This window comes from Coloeus monedula (assembly GCF_965178545.1).
Source record: "Coloeus monedula genome assembly, chromosome: 15".
NCBI lineage: Eukaryota > Metazoa > Chordata > Aves > Passeriformes > Corvidae > Coloeus > Coloeus monedula.
In genome coordinates this window covers 11,277,420-11,300,552 of record NC_138795.1, presented here as the reverse complement: position 1 = coordinate 11,300,552, position 23,133 = coordinate 11,277,420, and the positions used below count along the sequence as shown (strand labels likewise).

At 44.7% G+C, this 23,133-nt stretch overlaps 1 protein-coding gene across 3 annotated transcripts; it reads left to right on the top strand.

Moving 5' to 3' along the window:
* Window positions 1-1,900: 1,900 nt before the first annotated feature.
* On the top strand, window positions 1,901-21,959 carry KIF3A (kinesin family member 3A). 3 transcript variants are annotated; one of them, XM_082291610.1, is made up of 18 exons: window positions 1,901-1,952; window positions 3,248-3,530; window positions 5,107-5,251; window positions 5,510-5,594; window positions 6,071-6,176; window positions 6,931-7,070; window positions 7,744-7,941; window positions 8,328-8,502; window positions 9,513-9,602; window positions 14,712-14,868; window positions 15,692-15,872; window positions 16,159-16,269; window positions 17,050-17,175; window positions 17,825-17,878; window positions 18,028-18,096; window positions 18,303-18,427; window positions 18,936-19,015; window positions 21,268-21,959. In XM_082291610.1, the coding sequence occupies exons 1-17, from the start codon at window positions 1,947-1,949 to the stop codon at window positions 18,982-18,984; spliced, it is 2,100 nt and encodes a 699-aa protein (XP_082147736.1). In that variant the 5' UTR covers window positions 1,901-1,946; the 3' UTR covers window positions 18,985-19,015; window positions 21,268-21,959. The 3 variants fall into 3 exon arrangements, with proteins under 3 accessions (XP_082147736.1, XP_082147737.1, XP_082147735.1); XM_082291611.1 differs by adding an exon at window positions 11,198-11,269 and having other exon boundaries at window positions 18,936-21,959; XM_082291609.1 differs by having other exon boundaries at window positions 18,936-21,959.
* The last annotated feature ends 1,174 nt before the right edge of the window (window positions 21,960-23,133 follow it).

Genomic DNA, 23,133 nt, shown 5'->3' with positions numbered 1-23,133 from the left:
GGGCGATACCTGCGGGGGACCAGCTCCCACGGGCGCTGCTGGACGCCTCCGCCAGGAACTTTGGTACCTGATCTCCGGGGCACGGCTCGGCTGGAACACCCATCTCGTCTCTCGGGGTCCAAACCGCGTGGCACATCCCAGGTGAGCGCTGTCTCAGCCCTTGTGGGTCTGTCTCATCTGCACAGAGATCATTGTTCCAGGCAAAGCGCTCCCGGGATCGGGATGAAATTCTGCCACGGTGATAAACACTGTAACCTTCAGCATAGCCCCCAAATCCGCCTGCCCCCTTCTCTGGCATCGGTTATTGCCTTGACAGATGTACTGCCCCTTCTCTTCGACGTGGGCACGCATTTGCTGGATCCACACAATCCCAGCACCTGCCAGGACCTGTTTTCCTTCCAGTCACAGGAGGTATTTTTTCTCTGTGTGTTTCATGGAGCATATGCACCCTTGTTCCCCCCCCAGGACTGGGCCTCTTTTCCAGCATCCGTATTTTCACCCTATGTTTTCTTCCACCCAGGATCTCTCCATGTCTCAACTTTCCCCTCAGCTCCTGGATCCCTTTGTTTTCCTCCTGCAGCATTTTCTGTGGGAAGCTGGTTCCAATATTTTATGTTAAACCTTTTCTCGTTCCTCAGCTTTGCCTGCCTACACATGACTCTCTGTTCTCTCACCAGCCCCTTGGGTTCTACATTTTTTGGTGCTAAATTATTAGTCCATGAATCTGTGCATGCAGCACAGCTCTGAGTAACACCATGGCAGCATGTAAAGAGCAAAGAGACTGTTTACTGAACGCCTGGTCCTCAAGCTTCCTGACTCACCTGGTGACACACACCTGGGGCTGAGGGAATGGCTGTGTCCTGTCATTACCGGTGTGTTCCCAGCCCTGTGACACACCAGTCGGTTTGGTGGGGGAGTTCTGCAAGGTACAGATCAGCTGTGTCCACATTCCTGCTTACATCCCTCTGGCAAAAATACAGCACAACTGAGGTATAGCCCTGTGTTTGTGTCGGTGCTTGGTGCTGGGGATTCCTGGCTTTGCCCAGGGATCCCAGGCCACAGTGGTCCACAGCAAAGGTAGCAAGGGGAGGAGTGGGACAGGAACAGTGCCCTGCCTGCCAACAGGATTTGGGTGTGCAGAAATACCTGGGGGGAGTGAGACAACTGTGATTCAGGGCACGGGGAACTGGGGAAACTATTCATGGACTTCTCCTGTTGAGCAGAATTATGTCTGACTTTTAAGGACATAGATTATGAAAGGACAAAGTCGGATTGTTGGAGTAATTTAATATAATTTCTGTAAATAAGTCACACATTGACAGCGTGATGTTGAAAGGCTGCGAGTAGGAGTGGAGCAGGTGAGGATGTGGAGGATCCCAGAAGTATCCCATGAAACTTTACACTAAACGACAAATAACTTGGAAATGTGCCTCATTAGTGTGGGGCTAACTGATTTGTGTCCCACTTGGACTGTATCGCTTGTTTATATTTAAGGTACTCTGCAGTCCCTCTATTTCATCAGCAATTCAAAACACTACAGTCAGGAAAAGAAGGAGATGGATTTTCTTCCTTGTGTGGAGAACAGGTTGGGGCTGCAGCCCTGTCAGAGATCCAGAGCCTCGTCAGACCCCCTGGAGCCCTTCCAGAACAGCGGAGTCTTGTCAGAGCCTCTGGAGTCCTGTCAAACCCTCTGGAGATGCCGCAGAGCCCCGGTGGGCCAGCGGCCCAGCCCCGCGCAGTGTCCCCACTCCCGGGCGGTGTCCGGGACACCCGCCGCCACTCCGCCGCCGACCCCGCCTCCGGCCCCGCCTTCTCCCGCGCGCCATTGGTTGCGTGGCCTCCGCAGCGCTCGGGGGTCGGCCGCGGGGCGGGGCGGGCGCAGGCGCGGTGCTGTTATTGTTCCGCGGGGCCAGCGCCTGCCTGGGGTTGTAGCTGCTGCCATCGCTATGCCGGTGAGACCCGGGGGAAGGTGGGCCGTGGCTCACGGGGCCGTCTAGTCACTGCGCATCTCGGCCCGCCGCGCTCGGTTTTCGCAGGCCCCGTCGCCTCCGTTCCATGGCGCAGGAGCCGCGGTGCGGGCGGCGCCTGTCAGGCCGAGCGGGGCGGGGGGTGATGAGGGGCTCCGGGCGGGGCGAGGCCCCGCAGAGGCGGCGGCACCTTGGCAGCGGGGGGTGGAGGTTCGACCTCCCCTGAGGGTCTCCTCCCATATCCCGGGTGGCTCGTGGAGATACCCGAATTCCGCACCTGATTTTGGCTGGCGCCTCTTGTGCGGTCCCGCCCACGTGGGGCTGAGCCGCTCTCTGCGTTCTGCAGGGCGGCAGAAGCCGCTGCTGAGGCCTGAGAGAAATCGGGGTAGGTAGCAGCCGGAGAGAGAGGCGCTTGGAAACAGGGTTTGTTTCCGCTTGACATCCAATATAGCTGCTCTAGGAGTAGATAAACGCTCAGCTGCCGCACTTCCAGCCAAGGGGAGTGTCTCAGGCTTAACTAGATTCATCAGCTGTGCTTCAAGATTTTTTTTGGTAACTACATGAAAGAAAATGAATGTGAGGTTTTCTAAAGGATTAAACTTTAGCGTGTACAACGTTGAGGGTTGTAACTGAAAGGAATTCCCTTCAGCCAGCACTCCCTAGTATCTGAGGTTTGAGAGTGTGTACTCAGTGTTACTGAAAAAGAATGTCATGGCTGCACCAAATTCCGGCAAACTTGTTGCAGATTGCAAGTGTGAAATTGTTTCTTGAAAAAATTCTTAGATGGTGTTGAATGTGAAATGCTCAAGGTTTACTCATTTGGTTTCCACACTGGCAAACAGAAGAAGATCCCATTGCCTGAATAAGTGTGTTATTCTCTCAGCTTTAATTATAAACCAGTCCTGGCTTTAAGTCCCCAAGTTCATGATTCTTTGGAGGTGTAGTTGCTCAAGCTCATTCAACAGTGTTTGTGCTCAAACACACAGTGGTTTTATAGTGAGAAAGAGTAGGACTAGACTGGATATTAGGAAGAAAATTTTCCCTGTGAGGGTGGTGAGGCCCTGGCATAGATTGCCTGGAGCAGCTGTGGCTGTCACATCCCTGGAAGTGTTTAAGGCCAGGGTGGACAGGGCTTGGAGCATCCTGATTCAGTGGAAGGTGTTTCTGCCCATGGCAGGGGGTGGAACTGGGTTTCTTCCACCCCAAACCTTTCTGTGATTCTATGTTAACACTGGTGTTACAGCCTGTGTATTTTTTTTTTTTTTTTTTAATAATTATAGATTAACAAGCCTGAGAAGCTGGACAAGCCGGAAAGCTGTGACAATGTCAAGGTGGTTGTTCGCTGCCGGCCTCTCAATGACCGGGAGAAAGCTACAGGCTACAAAATGGCAGTGAATGTGGATGAGATGAGAGGAACTATAACTGTTCATAAAACAGACTCATCCAATGAGCCTCCTAAGACATTTACATTTGACACAGTGTTTGGACCAGAGAGTAAACAGCTGGATGTCTATAATTTAACAGCAAGACCTATTATAGATTCTGTCCTAGAGGGATACAATGGTAAGTCCCTTGTTGTAAGGGAAGGATCCCATCTGGTCTCCTACTTTTTGCTTTGTTGAAGTTCCTGCCGACCTTGTGTAAGGGAGTTTCACTTTCTGAGGGCTGTAATCCCGAATTGTTTCTATTGTGGCCTCTAACTTAAAAAAGCCTGAAGGTACTTGCTGTTCTGAGTGCTCAGGGGTTGTACCCACTACTGTCATTAACAGTGGGAGATGGGTGATGCAGGAGACTCTGCTGAGATCAGTTAGCTGCATGTTTTTATCCTTTTTCTTCTCTTCGCAAAAGATATGCACTTACCTCATTATCAGAATTCTCAGCGGCTCCTCACTGTACAACTTCAGTGCCCAGGAGCTGCCATGGCTGGGCAGTCACTAGGTATGCATACCAGACCTCTGCATAGAGCTGCTGTGTTTTTTCCTCTGAACTTTCCTATTTTCAACTGGGATGACTGCTTAAACACATCTGCCCTTCCCCACATATAGTCTATTGCTTCCTGCAGCTGAGACGAGCATGGCCGTGATTTGTGTGTGTGTCTGTTATGCATGGAAATATAATATATAAAGGAAAGCAGATTACTTCTTTCCATAACAGTATGCTACAAACAGCAACAGTTTACAAAGTTTTCCAAGGTTTATAAAATGACTAATAATCTCTTGTGCTAACAGACACTGGTTTCAGCTGATAAAAGTTCATGGTTTGAAAATGAATGGTTTAAGGCTGTGCCTGGGGAGGTTTAGATTGGACATTAGGAAGCATTTCTTTACTGAAACACTGGAACAGGCTTTCTAGAGAGGTGATCAGTGCTTCAAGTTGGGAGTTTAAGAGACGTTTGGACAATGCCTTTAACAACATTCTTTAATTTTTGGTCAGCTGTGAGTTGCTTGGTCAGTTGGACTAGATGATTATTGTAGGTCCCTTCCAGCTGAAATATTCTATTCAGTTTTTCCGATCTGTAATGTCACAGGCTTGATAACAAAAACTTGAGTTTTCAGCAGTGCCAGGCTAAATCTAAGAACTGGAATTTTTCCGGAGTTCCAGAGCCTGGGATTTTAGTAACATTTCTGGATGCGTTTCTGTGCAAGCTGATTCTTTAGTCCAAATTGTAGGTGTAAGTGCAAGTTCAGAGCTGGGGTTTTGCTGTGGCTCTGCTGTAGAAGCCTCACACCATTTCTGCTGTAGCTTAGAGTTTAGGTGTAGTTGGGTTTGCTGTTGATATATAATCATCTGCTGCTAATTGGCCGTGTTATTAATTGGGCTTACCTGTATTGTTCATATGTGGAATTGAAGTGTACTAGCACTCCATACTTTAATCACTCTGCACTTTTAAAACAAGTGGACTTTTTATTAGGCATCTTGCAGGCTGGATTAAGCAGCAGCTAAATTGGGTTTGCTGTGTTTGCCCAGTATATCTGTTGCTCCAGCGTTGCACTCCCATAGCTACTGGAGTGGGTGGAAAATTTTAACTCCGTAACAACAGAGGTGTTTAGTGATATTAGGCTAAGAAGGGATGAAGTAGAACTGCAGTTAGAGTTTAGAGAAAACTTCTTAAAGTTTGTTCTTTTACCTTATCCTTCAGGTACTATTTTTGCATATGGGCAGACTGGAACAGGCAAAACTTTCACCATGGAAGGGGTCCGAGCAGTTCCTGAGCTCAGAGGCATCATTCCCAATTCCTTTGCCCATATATTTGGTCACATTGCCAAGGCAGAGGGGGATACAAGGTAAATGCCTTCTCTTCACTGCTTCTGTCTTTTTTTTTTTTTTTTTTTTAATGTGAGTCCATGTGTAGCATGAGCCTGACCTTGACAAGGGCAATAGAAATGGTACTTGTCCCAAGATGAAAGGCTCCCACTTGAGCAGTGCTTGAGGGGCAGCAGGACTGTGTTGGTATTTCACTGTTTTCTTTGCACTCTGTGACTGTGTTTGTGGGACTTCCGCAAATGTTTTGCTAAGTGAACTACCCAGCTGTTCACCTGCAGGTTTTTAGTTCGTGTCTCTTACCTGGAAATTTACAATGAGGAAGTGCGGGACCTGCTGGGAAAGGACCAGACACAGAGGTTAGAGGTGAGCCTCCTCATCTGAATGTGGTATTTGTTTTGAATCAGAGCAATATTCTGTTTTAAAGACCAGAGAAGCAGTTGCAGGGAAGTGGGAGGTTGGACTCCTCAGCAGTCCTCTTTTCCTTTAAGATGCAGTAGCTATACGTTACTGCTGGCTCCTCTGAATCTCTTCCACTTGGTCAGTTGCACAAACTGTCTGTTCCACCTGAGGCAGTTTTGTACCTGCAATTCTACCCCCAAAGGCCTCTCAGCAGTCCTGGGAATTGGAGACTGGGATTTAAAATCATGTCTTTCCCCCAGAGGAAAACAGTAGCATATTGTCATGCATGAGTCTTTATTCCTTATCTGCTCTGATTCCAAGTGTAGTATTTTATGTGCAAACCAGAACATGGAGGGGTAAACCACTGTACTGTTACAGTATCACTAGAATTGCTGTCGGGGTCTCCTAGGGATGCTCAGTCTGAACTGTTTCTCTCCTAGGTGAAAGAGAGACCTGATGTGGGAGTTTATATCAAAGACCTTTCAGCTTATGTCGTAAACAATGCAGATGATATGGACAGAATCATGACTCTGGGCCACAAGAACCGTACGTAGCCTTGCTGTGGGCAGGTTTATAGCTCAGACAGAGCAAAGATCTGGTTACCAGACCACAGTAGGAGATCCTAGTCCTGTTGCTGGGAGGAATGTTTTGCTGAACAGAACAAAAAGAGTATCTCCTTCCAAACCCCTTTTTTTGCAGGGGCAGGGAAAGAGGGCTGTGCCTCCCACATCAGCCAGCGTGGGGGGCATCAGCAAAGGGAGCATGTAATGAGGGCAGTGTTGTTAGAACTGCTTGTGTGTCTCTTGGTCTTTTTTCCACTTCAGTTCTGATCAGGATGAACATTACCCCTGTGCTGTGTGTGGGAGGTAGTTTGTGTTCTGGAAGGCTTAGTTAAGCTCAGATTATTTAATGACTTAAAGGTCTGACTCCTGTTGCCCTTGGCATGCATTGCTGTGTTCTTATTTCCCAAAATACAGCTGTTTTCAGGGATCAGCTGTGAACACCTTAAGCTACTGATCTTTGTAGCCTGTATGAAACAGATGAGGACAATTGCTGCTCTTGGGAATCTGTGGTTGGCTTAGAGCAGGCTGCAGGACCTTCTGCTAGTCCAGGCTGGAAGTGTACTGCAACTTCAGTGCCCAAGAATACACTTTGCTGCTGAGTCTGAGCATCCCTCTGCTGTCTTCTGGAATACAGGGCTGGGTAAAGAGGTGGGGTTGAGTCTCCTCTGAGAGCAGGAGGAGTTAGAGGAAGATGTGACTAATTCTGAAGACATCACTGCTTTTGTCTCTATTAAAAGGTTCTGTTGGTGCCACAAACATGAACGAGCACAGCTCTCGCTCGCATGCCATCTTCACTATCACCATTGAGTGCAGTGAGAAGGGAGTCGATGGGAACATGCACGTGCGCATGGGGAAGCTGCACCTCGTTGACCTTGCTGTGAGTAGGACCAGCCAGGTCTTTGGCAAGACATTTGGTTTGTGGTGTTGAGTTTTTTCCAGAGGGTTGTGGCCATGTTGTTCATCACTTGCGGGTTCCTTCCCTCAGTGTTACACTTTGAGCCAATGTAATTGTGCTGGTAAAACATGGCTTTAGACCAAGATTTATACTGAGGTACCTTTCCTTGGGGAAGATGCAGAAAAAGTGAGACTAAAGGCATTCAACTTAACTTATTTACATGCATTAACTTATTTACATGATGTGTATATAAGATGCTCTATGAAACTCTTTAAAATAATTGCAGTGTTGCTGTTCTCTCTTGTCCTGCTGATAGGAAGGGCTGTAGATGGCGATTGGCAGCTCCAGCTGGAGTGCCTTTTAGTTGCCGACTGACTTCCCATAACATTTTTGTTCATGGGGAGGAAAGTCTCAGCTTTGTCAGCTGCATTGCTTTGAGCAATCCAGAATTTGCTAGCACTGAAGGTTTCTGTTTAAGACCTGTTTGACTTGTCTCTCTAACAATGTGTGAGATACTTAGCCAGGTTCTCTAATGATGGATGAGGTGGTTAGTGGCATGGCTGCTAGCAAGATTTCAGGTGTAGCTGATTCTGTTTGCAGGGAGGAGATGTATTAGAGGATCTGTTTTAACTCCTGCTTCATGTTCCCTTTGCAGGGTTCTGAAAGACAGACAAAAACTGGAGCCACAGGGCAGAGACTGAAGGAAGCCACTAAGATCAATCTCTCTCTCTCCACACTGGGCAATGTTATCTCTGCACTGGTGGACGGCAAGAGCACTCATGTGCCCTACCGTAACTCCAAACTCACACGGCTGCTGCAGGACTCCCTGGGGGGCAATTCCAAAACCATGATGGTAAGCTAAGAGATGCCCTTTCCAGTGCCAGCTATTGGGCTGCATTTTTGCAGGGATGGCATAGTGACTTGAACAGCATAGCATTTACCTCTCTAATCCTGAGTTTAGGATTTGCAGCTTAGAGAACCTTCTTTGTGCATCTCTTTCAATCTTTTCTCTTTGCCTCTTATGGATGAGGTTCTAAACACAGCACACATATACATACATGCATGAGATCAAACAGAACCTGTGCTTGAGTAGTCAAGAGTGGCTTCAGTGTAGAAGCAGCTAGAAAGCTTGGGAAAGAGTAGCAGTGCCAGACTGTCAGAGCTGGGGGTGGGTTCCTGCAGTACCTTGTGCTGGGCTCTGATACTGTCCTCCAGTAACTCGGTCTCCACGTGTTGCAGTGTGCAAACATTGGACCAGCAGACTACAACTATGATGAAACCATCAGCACTCTCAGGTATGCAAACAGAGCCAAGAACATAAAGAACAAGGCCAGGATTAATGAGGATCCCAAGGATGCTATGCTCCGCCAGTTCCAAAAAGAAATTGAAGAGCTTAAGAAAAAACTGGAAGAAGGTGAGACTCTCCTTTCCCCTTGTGTTCCTCTCTGCACAGTTCCATTTGAATTCGATTGTTCTGTTTGAATGGGAACATTCTTTGCTACTTGAATTATCACGCGAGGTTGGCTGCTGATGCAGGTCCGTGTCCTGGTTTTTTATGCTGAGCTGGATGCCCGGAGAGGTGTCTAAGGCTGCTTGTGGGGGCCTGGCTTTCCCACTAGGTGGCACTTGGCACTAGGGTGAGTGGTGGCCTCCAGGCTGGCAGTTTCCTTGGGTTTCCCTAGCAAGCACGGGGGCTCTGGACACGGCTGACATGGTACAGGGAATTAAACTGGACTGTAGCAAAAGGTCACACTTTTTCTCTGATTGGGGAGGAGGGATGCATTTATCAGGGGGAAGAATGAACCAAATTTGTGGAGCTGGAACTGGGGTTTCAAACACTGTAGAGCAACAAGAAGCTTCTTTAAGCCATGTAACTTCGTAGCCTTGTGTCACTTTTAGTCCATCAACATGGAGCGACCCTGGTAGAGAGATGCTTGCTAAACAGTGACCTTGTCACAACATCTCTCTGCAGAGATACAGCACAGAACAGCTGTAGCAGTAATTCCAACATGACTTGCTGTTTGGTGTCTGCCCCATTCAGGAGAAGCAGGAAATGGTCAGTAATGCTTCTTTTTCTTTCATCTGAGATAGAAGTGCGAGGTGGAAGAGAAGGTATGGTAGAATCCTGCTAGGAAAACTTTGTCGCTTCAGCTGTGCAAAGATGCTTTTTTTTTCCGTAGAAAGCAGCCTCTTGAGCTTTAATATGTACACACTGACATCACAGCATTCAGTTACTTATCTTGATTGTCCTTAAGTTTCCTGAGCCATGGCAAGCTGTCTGCCTGCTTAACAGTTAAGGACTTCTGCAGGTGCTTGTCAGCTGATGTCAGGCACTGCTGTGTTTGGACAAGTGCTGCTGTCCCAGTAACAAGCTGATAGGAGGCGAAGGAAAGCTTTTGATAAAAGCACACTCTTCTCTTCTAGGGGAAGAGATCTCTGGTTCTGAAACCAGTGATTCTGAAGAGGAGGATGAAGATGGGGAGATTGGAGAGGAGAAGCGGAAGAAGCGGCGGGGTAAGGCAGTAGAGATTCCTGTCAGTGCTACTAGTCTCCTCTTATCCATGAGCTGGCGTAGGAAGTGTAGCCAGAGCCAGGCAGGGACAAGAGGAGTTGTAGAGCTGCCCTATGCCGCTGCAATTATCATGCCTCTCCTAGAAACTAAGCCCTTTGGTGCCGTCTCCATGGATGGGCAGCTCCAAACCTGTGTAGTACCTGCTTCCACTCGGGTAGCTGTGCTTGTGGTGATATCCTCCTTTGTGGTGGCTCCCTGAGTGCCGCAAGGTGGCTGCATATGGCTTGTGACTGGTGATGTGGAACTTCCCCTGCTTACAGAGGTGGGAGGAAGAAGACGCCAAAGATTGTTTGTAGGCAGATGTGGTTTTTATAGCCATGGGTATGATTGGAGGGGAATTTTGGCTGTGGTTTAGGCAAAGGATTCATCTGTCTTATGGATCTTCAGTAACTGACTCTTCTGGTGTCCTATTTTATACTGATAGAGGGAAAAGTGATGTTTGGGTGTTTTTGTGCTAGCTGAAAAGCTTAATGGGAGCTGCACGTAATTTTTTTGGGAGCAGTCTGCAAATCCCATGGTGAAGTTTCCTTGGTCCCACATCAGTGTTCAACTGCTGTGTATCATCTAAACTCCAGGAGATGTTGCTGAACATGGAACTGCAGGTCATTGTGTACCATGAGATGCTGTGGCTTCTTGGGAGCTTGCTGTTCTCCTAGAACCCTGCTAGTAATTCCTTATGGATAGTAGAGAAATCAAGCCCAGTGGTCCATCCCAACTTCCAGCTTCTCTAGTAAACTTATTTTGACATTCAAATTGCCTTCCTGAAGCACCCACATCTGTTGAAAAGAATTCCTGTTAAAGCATTCCTGCTTTTAGGTGTACTCTCTTCATTTTGGTGTCTGTCCAAGTAGTCGTAAATGACTTTGCTATGCCTTTGGTGATTGTTGTAACAGCTTCATTTTTCACTTTTTGGTTATTTCTAGAAGTGGAAAGCTTGACCACTGTCTCCAAATGTCCTGCCCAAATCTCCTCCCAAGAGGAGGTCACCTTCAAAGTGCTGCTTGGAAGGAGTAGAGGGCGAATAACTGACTTACTCAACTCCCAAACAAACTACTGTAGTTAAGTTCCCTAAGGGAGCTGCTTCACGGGAATACACACTGACTCTCCCTGTGTAAGCTGTTTCTGCCTTTCAGAGTGAGAAGTGCACATTGTGCCATGTGCTTCAGACTGGAAAGGCTTCCTTGTCACTGAATCCTCTGCTATGGCAGATATCCACAGCCTTCTCCACTATGATTTGGTGTTCTCTGCTGTTGTTGCTTGAAACGGAAGCTGCCTTGGCATGTTGTTTTAAGCTGTAGTCTGGTTAAGATGGGTTTTAACTGCAGTGTATTTCTGAGCATGCAGTCTTGTGCTGGGAAATGGTGGCTTTGCAAACTGAGTCTGGGAGGGGATCCTAGCAAATCCTTCCTGATGGGAACTTGTGCTTTTTTGAACTAGGTTGCTGGCTCTTCTGGGTTTCTTTCCTTTAGAACTAACTTCCCATCTGCATGTTTCTTCCTCTCTGGGTTTTTCTGTGGGACGCATTTCTGTTTTCCAGGCAGTAGCAGCAGCAGTAGTTCAGACTCCACATGCTCTGTCATAGAGAAACCTCTGGATAAGTCCTTCACTAGTGAGTGGGAGCTCTTAAGTCCTTTAAGCTTTGGCCTTTCCATAATCTGCACACTCCATTTTGCAATGTTGCACTCTTCCCTGCTTTGTCTGTTGGAAAGATAAACCTCAAGCTGTAACTCTGCTAAAGCATGCCTTTCCTTTGCTGCTTCCATGCTTGAAACAGTTAATCATTGTGTACGTTGTTATCCAGATACATGAGACAATAGGAGACAATGCAGTAGGCTGCTTGAGCAAGATTTAAAGATAATTGAGAAATAATAGGTTAAAAAATCCAGTTTGCAACCTGTGTTAAATGTGCCTTCTAAAATACAGGGGAAAAGACGGAGATAACTTCTAATGGGAATTGCTACAATATGAGTTCATGAAGAGGATAGCTAGGCATGTATTCTATGTTATATTGGACTCTGCCTTCTCAAAATTAGTTTTAGAGAAAACAGCATGGGGTTTATACTTGCAGAGAAGACGTGGCAATGCTTGGTTGGTCAGCTTTATTTTTGCAGATACTTTAAAAAATATCCTAGTTGGTTGGGGTTTAAGTGCCCCATGATACTAAGTTCTTGATCTCTGTGGGACTTAGTTCAGAGGAACAGGAGATCCAGATTTTGATCTAGCAGTGAATAAAGTCTGGGCTGCTCCTGGTCAGAGAGGTTGCTGTGCCTGTAGAAACCCTACAATCAATGAGGACTGAGGAAACAAATCACATCTTGGGACTTGGCTTGTGGGGACTTCACCCACTGTTGTTATCCTGGATAGAAGCACTCCACTTTTCTCCCTTATGTGGAGAGACCCTGGAAAGTATTGCTGTATAGTTCACTCACTTTTACACTAGTGATGTTAGTGTAAAGCCTCAGCTCAGAGAAGGGTACTAGCAGGTTTGGAAGGAACACAACCCAGGGGAGACCTTTTGTAGGTCATATGACTGTAGCCTGGGAATTCGATTGCTTCAATCCTGCTCCTTTAAAGCTTGCTTGCAACCTCAGTGTTTTGTTTGGATGAGGACAGTTAATAGCAAACTGCTGATGTGTCAGCAGTCCATCTCCTGCAGGTTTGGAGACAGCTCTGTTGGGGAAGTTGTGCTGGGCTTTTGGCAACTGGGATAAGTGTAGCTTTTTGTGGTTTGGGATATTAACTGTCCTCTAGTGTGACCCTTCTGCATGTGGTGTCTTTCATTATCCCTTTCCTGTCCTGCCTTTTTTGATGCACTTTCTTGAATAACCAAAAATGGCTCTATACCTCTATGGAAGCACCAGTTACTGCAAATTAACTAACTAATCCCATGTGTAATTAAATGGAGAAATCTTGTGTTGAGACTCTGTGTGCAACTGTATTGTACCTTGCTAAGAATTGGCTTGGAAATCTTGGTTAAAACATGTATTCTGTATGCTAGTATTTTACAGGTAATATAACAGAATTGGCTCTCTTGAGTGTGGGGAGCATTAAGTTTGTTAATTGAAGGAGAAATCCACCCCCTTTAACTGTTTCTTAGGGCATGATCCTTGCGGCAGGCTCCTAATGTTGTGTTTAGATCCAGCATTGCATTGAATGGGCAGAAGAATGCAAGAGTGAGCTGAAGATTATCCTGGATTTGCAAAGCAGTCAGAAGTACAGACACATTCTCTGCTTTAGCATAACATAATGCATTAGTCTTTGCTCTAATTGAGGGGTTTTTAGTTACGATTATCTCGTATTTTCTACCCTAGAAACATGAATATAAAATTTGATGTTTGTTCTGGTGCTGATGATCTTTGTCCAAAATGATCAAAGCAATAACATTTTCTCTCCTCTTTTTATGTGTTTGCTGCCTCTCTGCGATTTGCTTTCTACTTCCTCTTAATACAAGATCAAGCAGGTTGGTGTAATTGATTTTCACCTCCTTACAATTGCAAAGCTTGTGACAGGATCTTACAACTTGCTTTACTTCACCTTTTTCTCCTAAACTGAAAATATATAGGGCTATGTCCTAATAGTAAGAAGCCTTTATCTGGCTTATCTCATATAGCTCTGTATAGCACTTCCAGAAAGCTTCTTACTCAAAGACTAATTAGTGAGAGATTTTTGCACCACAAGCCCAGAAAGAAGTGCTCATTATCTGATTCTGAAGTTTAGCAGACGGCAATGAAGATGTTGTTTGCTGTACTGGTGAAGTCCTTGCCTTGCAACAAAACTAATGAAAGCTCTTGTGCACCTGAAGAAATATATATGCAGATGTGAAAATATGTGCATGCATGTTTACATATGCAGTACACTTTGTTGGAGTGTGTATGTGTATAATGTATATATGTATATAAATAAAATATATGTATATAAATGAAGGTGAATATCTTGAAGACTGGAGGAAGAAAAGCATTTTATTGAACAGCTTCCTTGAGCGTGTTCTGACCATGTGCATTATGTCACTATTGGAAAACTGTCAGGTGGCAAGTCAGTGGCTCCTGTTAGTTTCAAGTACAGCTGAATTCTGCAGGGTGAGGTTTTTTCATGTCTGTAGAAAAGCAAAGAGGGAAAATGATGGATTCACTTGTGAATAAGGGATATTTAGGACTTGTGGATTTGAGGAAATGCATTCTCATTCGACATAACCCCCCAGGATCTCTATGTTCACCTGCTTTGGGCACTCCTAAGATTGCAGTGAAAGTTGGCTCAAGACTTGCAGAGTGGCTTTCAAGAGCAGCAGCCTCACACTTTGTTTCAAATTTGGGGTGTTTGAGACCAACTCTTGAGGTTAGTAGGTTCATTGAGTTGCTCTGGCCACTCCCTTTGTAGCCCTCCATGACATGGACCTGGTTCTGTTGTAAAGACAGCTAATTAAGCCAGAGCAAGCCTTGGTACTTTAGAATCTGTGGGTAGTCACTGTTACATAGACCAAATATTATCAAGAAGTTTCTTCAGTTGCCTAATTTTCATACGGCTGTTCTGAATTTCTCTATTTTCGTAGTAGTATGTTCTTAAAAATATATGTATGCTCACTTTGGAACAGGTAAGCCTCTAAGGAGGGTAGTGAATGAGGGGGAATGGTGGAGATGCTAATCTGAAATTTGAGTATGTAACTCTTGGTAGCTGAGCTCTTGTAGCTGTAGGTTGAGGCAGTCTTCTGTTTTCCTTCTTCTGGCCTGATCTGCATTGTTAGAATGTTGGAGTTTCCATTTTGGGCTTCTCTTTAAGCAGTGTTCCTTCTCCAGGTGTTCTGCATATGTTTTGTATCTTGGGGGCATTAGGTTCCAGTGTTAGTTACACAGCATGACTGCTCTGTAGGAGCTGGTGACAACTGGTCAAATGTTAAAATGGGATTTGAAGGACTGAGTTTTGTCCGTTTTGAAGCTGATACCTAATGAAATTTTTGTTAAATGCAAGTATTGAGTCTGAACTTGGAAAAAATACTATGATACAGAGGTTGTTTTACTTTGTAGTGAAATAATTTGTTTTCCCTATGTTTTTCAAAGGCAAAAAGAAAGTTTCCCCTGATAAGATGGTAGAGATGCAAGCAAAGATTGAAGAGGAGAGAAAAGCTCTTGAAACTAAGCTTGATATGGAAGAAGAAGAAAGAAATAAAGCCAGAGCTGAACTGGAGAAGAGAGAAAAAGACTTGCTCAAAGCTCAGTGAGTACCATGCTCTGAGAAGTTTGTATGGTCATGTGGGTTGTTCCTTCCTTAATCATATGGATATCTGGAGATGCATGGTAAGGTGCCTGTCAAACTTTGTAGAAAGTGAACACGAGCCCTTGCTGTTTTCAAGGTGAAAGAGGAGCTTATTCTGCTTTGAGAGCTTAGAGTATATGGAAAAGACAAACTTATCCTTTTGCCACTTCTTTTCTTTACTTAGTTGTGCAAGATAGCCTAGAAACAAATTAATCTCCCAAGACCTTTGAGGAGCAGCAGTACTGTTCTGTGACAGGCCGGGTTTCCTGCAGTACAGCCACAAGCATGTCATTTTGGGTGTAGGGGTGCTTCATTCTGAAGCCAAAAAGCTGCTGAGGTTGCACTACCCTATGCAAATAGACTGCTCCAGCAGCAGCCAGCATTCCTGGTTTGCACCTCAGCTGCACTGCCTTGATCTTTGTTCACTCCCCTCTTATTTCAGCAGCTGCCTCTGGACATTGCTGTGCTGACAGGGCCCTTTTGGGCAGAGGGTGCCTTGAGTTGCCTGGTGATACCACTGGGTGCTTGCAGCCCCTTACAGAGGTGACTCGCAGCAGGAGTCACTTCTCTGCTGACCTGGTTTTGCTTGAGAGAAAGTGGTGGGAGCTGGAGCTTGGGGAACTTGCTGCTCTCACTTGCACTGCCTCACGGCCACATAAAACCCTCATCAGCAAGACAGGTTTTTCCAGCCCTGTGAGTGGTGTCTGGGCTATAAAACCGAGCTGGACCTGCTGCCTGCTGAGCACGGTAGGATATGAAGTCTCACACCTACCTGTCTGTCTAGGCAAGAGCACCAGTCCCTGTTGGAGAAACTGTCTGCATTAGAGAAAAAGGTGATTGTGGGAGGAGTGGACTTGCTGGCAAAAGCAGAGGAGCAAGAGAAGCTTCTAGAAGAATCAAACATGGAACTGGAAGAACGAAGGAAGCGAGCAGAGCAGCTTCGCAAGGAGCTTGAGGAGAAGGAGGTGGGGTTATCTACTGTGCCTGTCTGCAAACAGCAATGGCGTGACATACCAGGATGTGTTACCCAGGTGTGGCTCTGCTCTGGAAACACTGCAGAAGCCAACCCCTCCACAGGTCACTCACTGGCTGTGCAGCCCCTGCAGGTCTGAGCCAGCCTGGCTCAGCCAAGGCTCTGTGTTCTTGGCAAATGCTTTGTTTGTTCAAGTAGTTTTTCCTCTTGCTCATACTATTGCAGAGAGTTTCTGTGATTTAGTGTGTGTGTGTGTCTGTGCTAAATGTTGTCCACAGCAAGAACGCTTGGACATCGAAGAGAAGTACACCAACCTCCAGGAGGAAGCACAGGGGAAAACCAAAAAGCTGAAGAAAGTTTGGACCATGCTTATGGCTGCAAAGTCAGAGGTTAGTGTCTAAAGTCCTCAGCCAGTGATCCTGGGAGGTACTAGAGTTGGGAAGGATAAGCCATCAGCTTTGCAATGCTAGAAAAAGTGCTGTATGTTTAGGAATGTCTTCCTGTGCTGTCCATTTGGCTCACATAATTCAAAAATACCTAAGTCTGGAGTTGGAGCTTTAGAACAGCATGTTACAGAGCTTTTCCTGAGGCTATGCTGACAAGGGTTATGTGTGAGACCCTGAGATATGTAGAAATTCAAGGAAAAACACTGGTTATTTCTGAAATAAAATGCAAGTTGCTTGCTGGCAGCCCCATGTTCTGCTTCGCTGCAGCTCAAAGACTTCTCTGCTCTGAGCTGCCTGTTCTTTTTGACCGATGCCCTTGTTACCTCATCCTCAGTCACTGGATGAATGTGTCCTTTGGCTGGTTGCTAGAGTTCCTGTTTCACAAAAAATGCGTTTAGTCATTGGGATCAGAGATTTTCCTCAAAACTGTGCCAGGGGTATAACTTGTCTCATGCTCATCATCTAGTCTTAGCTGAAGCAGCTTGCATTGGCAGAAGGCCAGTTTTGGGTTTATGAAACTGAGAACTTAATGCTATTTTCAGCAATCTCTGAGTTGGAATGTTTCAGAGGGTTTATTCTTCAGAGATAAGTATTCTGGTACTAATAACCAGAGTTTGCTTTTGTTTTCCAAAAACCTCATACAGACATAAGACTGTTCTCTCTAGGCTTTTACCATGTCTTAAGCTAACTCTGATGCCTCTCAAATGCCTGGTTTGTTTTCAGATGGCAGATCTACAACAAGAGCATCAGAGAGAGATTGAAGGGCTGCTGGAGAACATTCGGCAGCTGAGCAGGGAGCTCCGTCTTCAGATTCTCATTATAGACAACTTCATTCCTCAGGACTACCAGGTGAAGGCAAAGCACCTAAGCCTGGGGCAGGGGTTGTGCTGTGCTAATCTCCATTCTCTTGCAGCTTATTTTTGTAAAGGCTTTTAAAAATAAGAAAATAACATTCACCATATAGTTAACTGGTATGTTTGCTGTGTGCCCATGCAGTGGGTCTGTTCAAAATCTTTTTCTTTTTTTCCACTAGCTTGAAGTTGTGCTTGCTAATGTCTGAAATTAACACAAAGACTGGATTTTTGGATCTTTGACCTTCTCTGTGACTCCAGTATTCAGAAAATTCATGATGAGCTTAAATATAATGCACACTATTTAATGGGAAAGTTAAGGGAAATTCTTTTTATCGTTATCATTCTCCATATTACAGTGTTTGTTTACTGCTGTCCTGATGGTGTTGGCATAATCAGAACCTCATGCTTTAGGGGGCTCTCCAGTACATACAATTTGGGAGTAGTATTTTCTCTTCTGTAGTCTTCAGAGTATAAATAGGGGTTTTTTTTGCACAGGATATAGCTGTCCTGATAGGAGCAACTTGGAATGGATCAAGACCGTTCTTATGCAGCTTGTCCAGGCCTTAGGATGTATGTTCTGGAAAGTGCAGCTGGAGGGGGTAGATTGTGCAAGTCTAACACTTACTGTCCTGACTTCTTTGTAGGAAATGATTGAGAACTACGTTCACTGGAATGAAGACATAGGAGAATGGCAGCTGGTAAGAACGGCTGCCTGGCTTGTGTACAAGCTAATGTTAGCATGAGTTTCTGAGGGGTTTAATTGAGCCCAGGAAGAAACTGGTGAAGCTGTAGTCAGTTTTACTGTGCACAGTAGACTTTACTAACAGATCTTTCTTTCTGCTTACAGAAATGTGTTGCATATACAGGAAACAATATGAGGAAACAGACACCTGTTCTGGATAAAAAAGAGAAAGATGTGAGTGACTATTGAATTGATGTATTGAACTGTACAGGCCCAAGTCCTGCATGAGACTACCACTCTATTTAGAGCCAAACTGTCCAATTTCAATTTTCTTTTCTTTTGAAGAAATGAGTCTTTATAGCGTCATGAAAGCAGCGTTGATCAGTGTATAAAATTATTCTGATGATTTTATCTTACGGGTTTTTCTGGTGTTTTTCTAGCCCTTTGAAGTGGACCTTTCCCATGTTTACTTAGCTTACACTGAAGAAAGCTTGAGGCAATCTCTGATGAAGCTGGAGAGGCCAAGGACTTCAAAAGGCAGATCCAGGCCCAAGACGGGTAGAAGGTGAAGAACTCTGGGGTATCTGTATGCAATGAGGGATTTACCCAAGGGAAGGTTTAAGTTTGTGTATGCAAACTTACTACAAGTCTTCAAATATTAGCTTAATGAGAAGCCAAAGGACAAAAATTTTGCATGGTGTAGTTCGGTATTGCCGAACAGGTGTGACAGAACCAGGCTGAGATCTCTTTAGTGCAGTAAATCTTGTCCAGAAAGACTTGTCTGGGGATTTTTCTGATGTTCTTTTGCTGCATTCTCCTCTTCCAGCTCCTTGCTTTATTTTGCTGCATTCCATGGTTCAGTTTGACACAGTACACTCATACCGATGGAGAGGAGAGGGCTGTTGGAGGAGATTTCGGCATGTGCTTATGCTTTTTGTTTGGCTGGTTTTGCTTATGGAGAAGTCATGTCATGTAGTTTTGATTTGAAATGTGGCTGGTCCCTGTCTTTCCTAGACAGCATAATGATGTGTGTGTGGTGTTGTTTTTCCCTTTCCTTTCTGCTCTCCAAACAGAAAACGTTCGGCCAAGCCAGGAGCTGTCATTGACTCCCTGCTGCAGTAGTGTGACCTGGTCAGAATTGCTGTAAAAATCAGTGAGTGTATAAGGTTTGGCCAAAATACGGAATGCAAGAGATGGCACAGTTTGATATGGTTGTAATTTTTTGTTTAAAAAAAAGTATTTTTCCTTAGTTGCCTGTATATTGTATGTTATATTAACATAATATTAAACTGGTATATATGATTGATGGTTGTGAAATTCCATGTGTTGAATGTGTTGTGCAGGGAAACTTGTTGGTAATCCTTGTTGAAATGTATAGAAAATAAGGGTTCTAGATGTGTGTGTAAGTGCTAGACGTGTTAGTTCAAAACAGTTAATGAAATCCTAAAATTAAGGCTGGTAAATCTGACTTATGCCCTGCTTTGCACATAACTGGCAGCTTTCACTGTTGTCCTCTGTTGCACTGATCTGTGTTTGAATGTCGTTGCTGCAAACCTTTAAGAACATCAAATCTTTTTATTTAATATTCCTCACTGTGGCTGTTAACCTGATCGTGTTGTGTGTCAAATACACAGTCCTTTTCCCTTTTTGCTGGCTTGCTGTACAGAGAAAGTAGCTGGTTAGGAAAAGAACCACAAAAGACTGAGGTGTCTGAAAAGGGGGACCATGCTCTATTTAAGTGCAGCAGAAATCAAGGGTGCCTAATAGTCCTCTTATTTTTATCAGTTTGTTTGTGATTTGCTGGCACTGTGGAAAATGAGACCTTGGATATGAAGGCAGAAGAGTGCTTTTTTTCCTTCTTTTAAGGCTGTGTTACTTTGGCTGCTTTTTATGCTTCAGGGCTGGAATTTGTGTGTGAGTAGTTTTGTAATCTGAACAGCAGAAATGATGTAAGGAGGATGCTGTAACACCAGGACCTGATGTTACAGGGGCTGTAAGCGCTATGGCTTCATTTCCTCATCCCTGGCTATAAGAAACTGGGCCACTGCTCTACACTGAGGATGAATTTGACTCTCCTTTAGTAAAACAGAATGAATTGCTTAATTTTCCTGGACCAATATCCCCTGACATAACTGGTGCTGTCTGTGTTCCTGTGTAGACTGTGTGCATCTCTGGCTATGCAGAGGAAAAAAATTCTGGTCTCTGATAATAACCATTTATTTGTGATGGCTGCTCTTTTTATTTTATATTTATGCTGCTAATAGACACGTATCACTTTAATATGTTGCTTTTGTGTCACAGAGAAAGTGCACCTCCTTCAGACTGTGTGTGTTTTTTAACACATCACATCAGCTGTGGGTATATAGGCAGTTCCTGTGCCAGGGTGGGGAGATAAGCTGTGACCTCCTTGTCATCTTAGTGTCATCTGGAGGATTGAAAGCTGTGATTACTGACAGGAGAAATGGAGTTCTTCAGTGTGGTAGAAAACAAGTCAGCTCCTCAGGTGTCCTGAGTCCTTGCTAGTAGCCACATCTGCTTTTACCAGAATATTTCTGTGAAGTACTTAGAGAAGTTAAATGCCCTTTCTTCCTGTCATGATGGTTATATGGAGGTACCTTGGGGTCTGTGACAGGATCTGTAATAGTTAAAACTGGTCTTGTAAGGACATATTTTGCTCTGAAGGATATATTCAGTGCTATTCTAAACAAGTTGTAAGCTTTTTCCTGGTTTTTTTAAAGTTTTTTTCAGGCTCATGGAAGAACATGCTGCCCTCTCTATTGGGAGTGTCACTTAATTCATACAACACACAGATACAAACACTGGCTTTTGTTTTTTCTAGGCTAGCATGTAGAGGCAAAAGCTCAGAAACTTTCTTGATTGAAGCTGTAGTTGGTTTTGCTTGTGGAGAGCTGACCTTATTTAGAATATGCTTTAACAGAGTTGGATTATCTCTTATTACATACCTGTCATCAAAAAATCCAGACTGAAAATGGCTTAAATGCTACTTAAAGTCTTTCAGTTCCGAGTCCAAGGAGATTGATGCACAGCTGTGGCCTGTGCTAGTTCTCAGAACCACGGATAACTCCTGTTTCCTTTTTGTGTTACATCTTGTGCTAACATTTATTGAATTATATGTTTTTAAGGGAGTTAAACCAGAACTGTGCTTTCAAAAAGATGATTAAAAATCCTTTTACCTGACAGGTATCAGTTGCTTCAAGATACCACTGTGAACCATGGCATTCCATTTAAAAAATTTGAATGTTTAAAATACTTAAAACTTAAAGGCATATGCTTTACAATTAACATAACAGTCCTGCTGCTGAAAACGTTAGTACTCTGCATGTTTAAGTGAGCCTTGGAGCAGAGAAAACTATAACTAATTGCTTGCACACCTTTAATTGGCAGATACTTAATTGGCAGATTGGAGAAACTGGTTATCTCCTGTTACAGAGGCTTGGAGGACGAATTATCTGCTCTATAAGGGGACTTTATTTAAAGTGGAACGCTCTCATGGTCATGTGCCCTATCAGTTTGGCTCACCTGTTAACTGGTGTGTTTTGTTGAAGTTCTGGGAAGTTTCTTGTAAAACCAGGGAGTCTGGCTTGTAGATTTACCACATGGGCCCTCTCTAAACCCCTGCCAATCTGTGAATGTCTAATGGGCCCATAGTGTGTTTTAATAAGGAAAGGATTTTGTTTATACGGACTTTTAAGAGCTTAATACAGCCTTTCTCATTGCAGGTCAGTACGTGCTCTAGTATTTATCAAAACTCATATTACGTAACATACACTGTGTGTGCTCATCTTTGCGTTTTACTACCAGAAGATTCTCCTCATTCCAGAACATTGATCTTAACAGTGAGATTTTTGCTTTATGTTGTTTAATGTTGTGTAAATCAATTATTTCATATTTAACTTATTCCTAATCCTTTAAGAGGAGGGGAAATGGTCCTTAGTGCCTTTCACTGACTACACTGTCTGCACATGTCCAGCTTTCACCTTTCTCTACACTTCTGCTTAGCCAGGCCTGTATAGAGGGAAGAACTTCTAATCTGTTTGTATAATTTGCCTTCCAATAAATTGTTTTTTTTAACTCTGTTTATTTCTTACTATTCCTTGTTTTATTAAAAGTTAATTCATTTTACTGTATATATCAATATTGTGTCCCTGGAGCATGTTCAGACCATGAAATAAAATTCTTGATTCGTAATTCCCCCCTGTATGCGTGTGTCTTGGGGTGATTTTATGATGATACTTAATTCCCTAATCATCTGCTTTATGCCCAGAAATGTCTGCTGTATCTTTAAGATGAACCAGGGGGCGGGGCCGGAGCCCGGGAACTCCGGGCGCGGGCTCTCTTCAATCTGTCCCTCCGGCGTGGTCTGCGGCCAAGCGGATTATTACTTCGTTGCCTTTGCTGGTTTAATTTTCGCCAATTTAGACAAGAAGCTTCTGGGGGTTTTGGCTTTTTTTCCTTCCCCCGGCCTGGAGGCTTTTCACCGGCAAATCCTTTCGGCGGCTTTCTGTTTTTATTTTTCCTGGAACTGTCTCGGTTCGTTTTTTTCTTCGGCCTAAGGAGCCTGCGGGGGGCAGCCGAGGCTGGTCTGAACCCCGGAAAGACCAAGCCAGCGAGAGAAGGGACGTTCAACTCCACCAGGTTCACCTGCTGCGAAGAGAAGATCCACGCCAGAAATCCAACAGATTACCAGCTGCAGCGTGGACTCTTTCTCCTCCCTTCCCTTCGACAAAGAAGGGCAGCCGCCATCTTTGCTTCACAGCCACGGGGCGAGGTGGGGGTGCGGTGTTAAAGTTCAATTTCTTTTGTTCCTGTGCTTTGCGGGTATCTTGCTTTGTTAAATAAACAGTTTTACTTTTTTTTTCACTTTCATCCCCTGGTATCCATTTCTCTCAGTGGCAGAAGAAAAGGGAGTTAGTGAAGTCCTCTCTCTAGAGAAAAACACTCATTTCAGTGGTTTTTTTTTTCCTTGAATTTGTCTCCAAACCAAGACAGCGTATTTTCCAAATAATATTATACATAGTACATCTTCTTAATTCAGTTGTGTCGGGAGCTGGGTGAGGAAGGGTGAGTGAGATGCCGCTGTAGCTCTGAGCTGCACAGCACTCTGGAGAAGTTACTGCAGGTACTGTGGGGAAATGGGAACCTTGTTGGCCAAGTTCCAGGGCAGTGGGCAGCAAAACCTCGTGAAAGAGGTGGACAGGGCTGAACAAGAGGATTCTTTGCAAGACTACAGAGAGAACCAGTGGGCTGAGG

Bases quoted from the DNA above. Each gene is read 5' to 3' on its own strand.
- KIF3A (XM_082291611.1), top strand. The intron at 5,252-5,509 runs GTAAATGCCTTC...GTTCACCTGCAG, and splicing joins AAGGCAGAGGGGGATACAAG to GTTTTTAGTTCGTGTCTCTT. The intron at 16,270-17,049 runs GTTAGTGTCTAA...GTTTGTTTTCAG, and splicing joins TTATGGCTGCAAAGTCAGAG to ATGGCAGATCTACAACAAGA.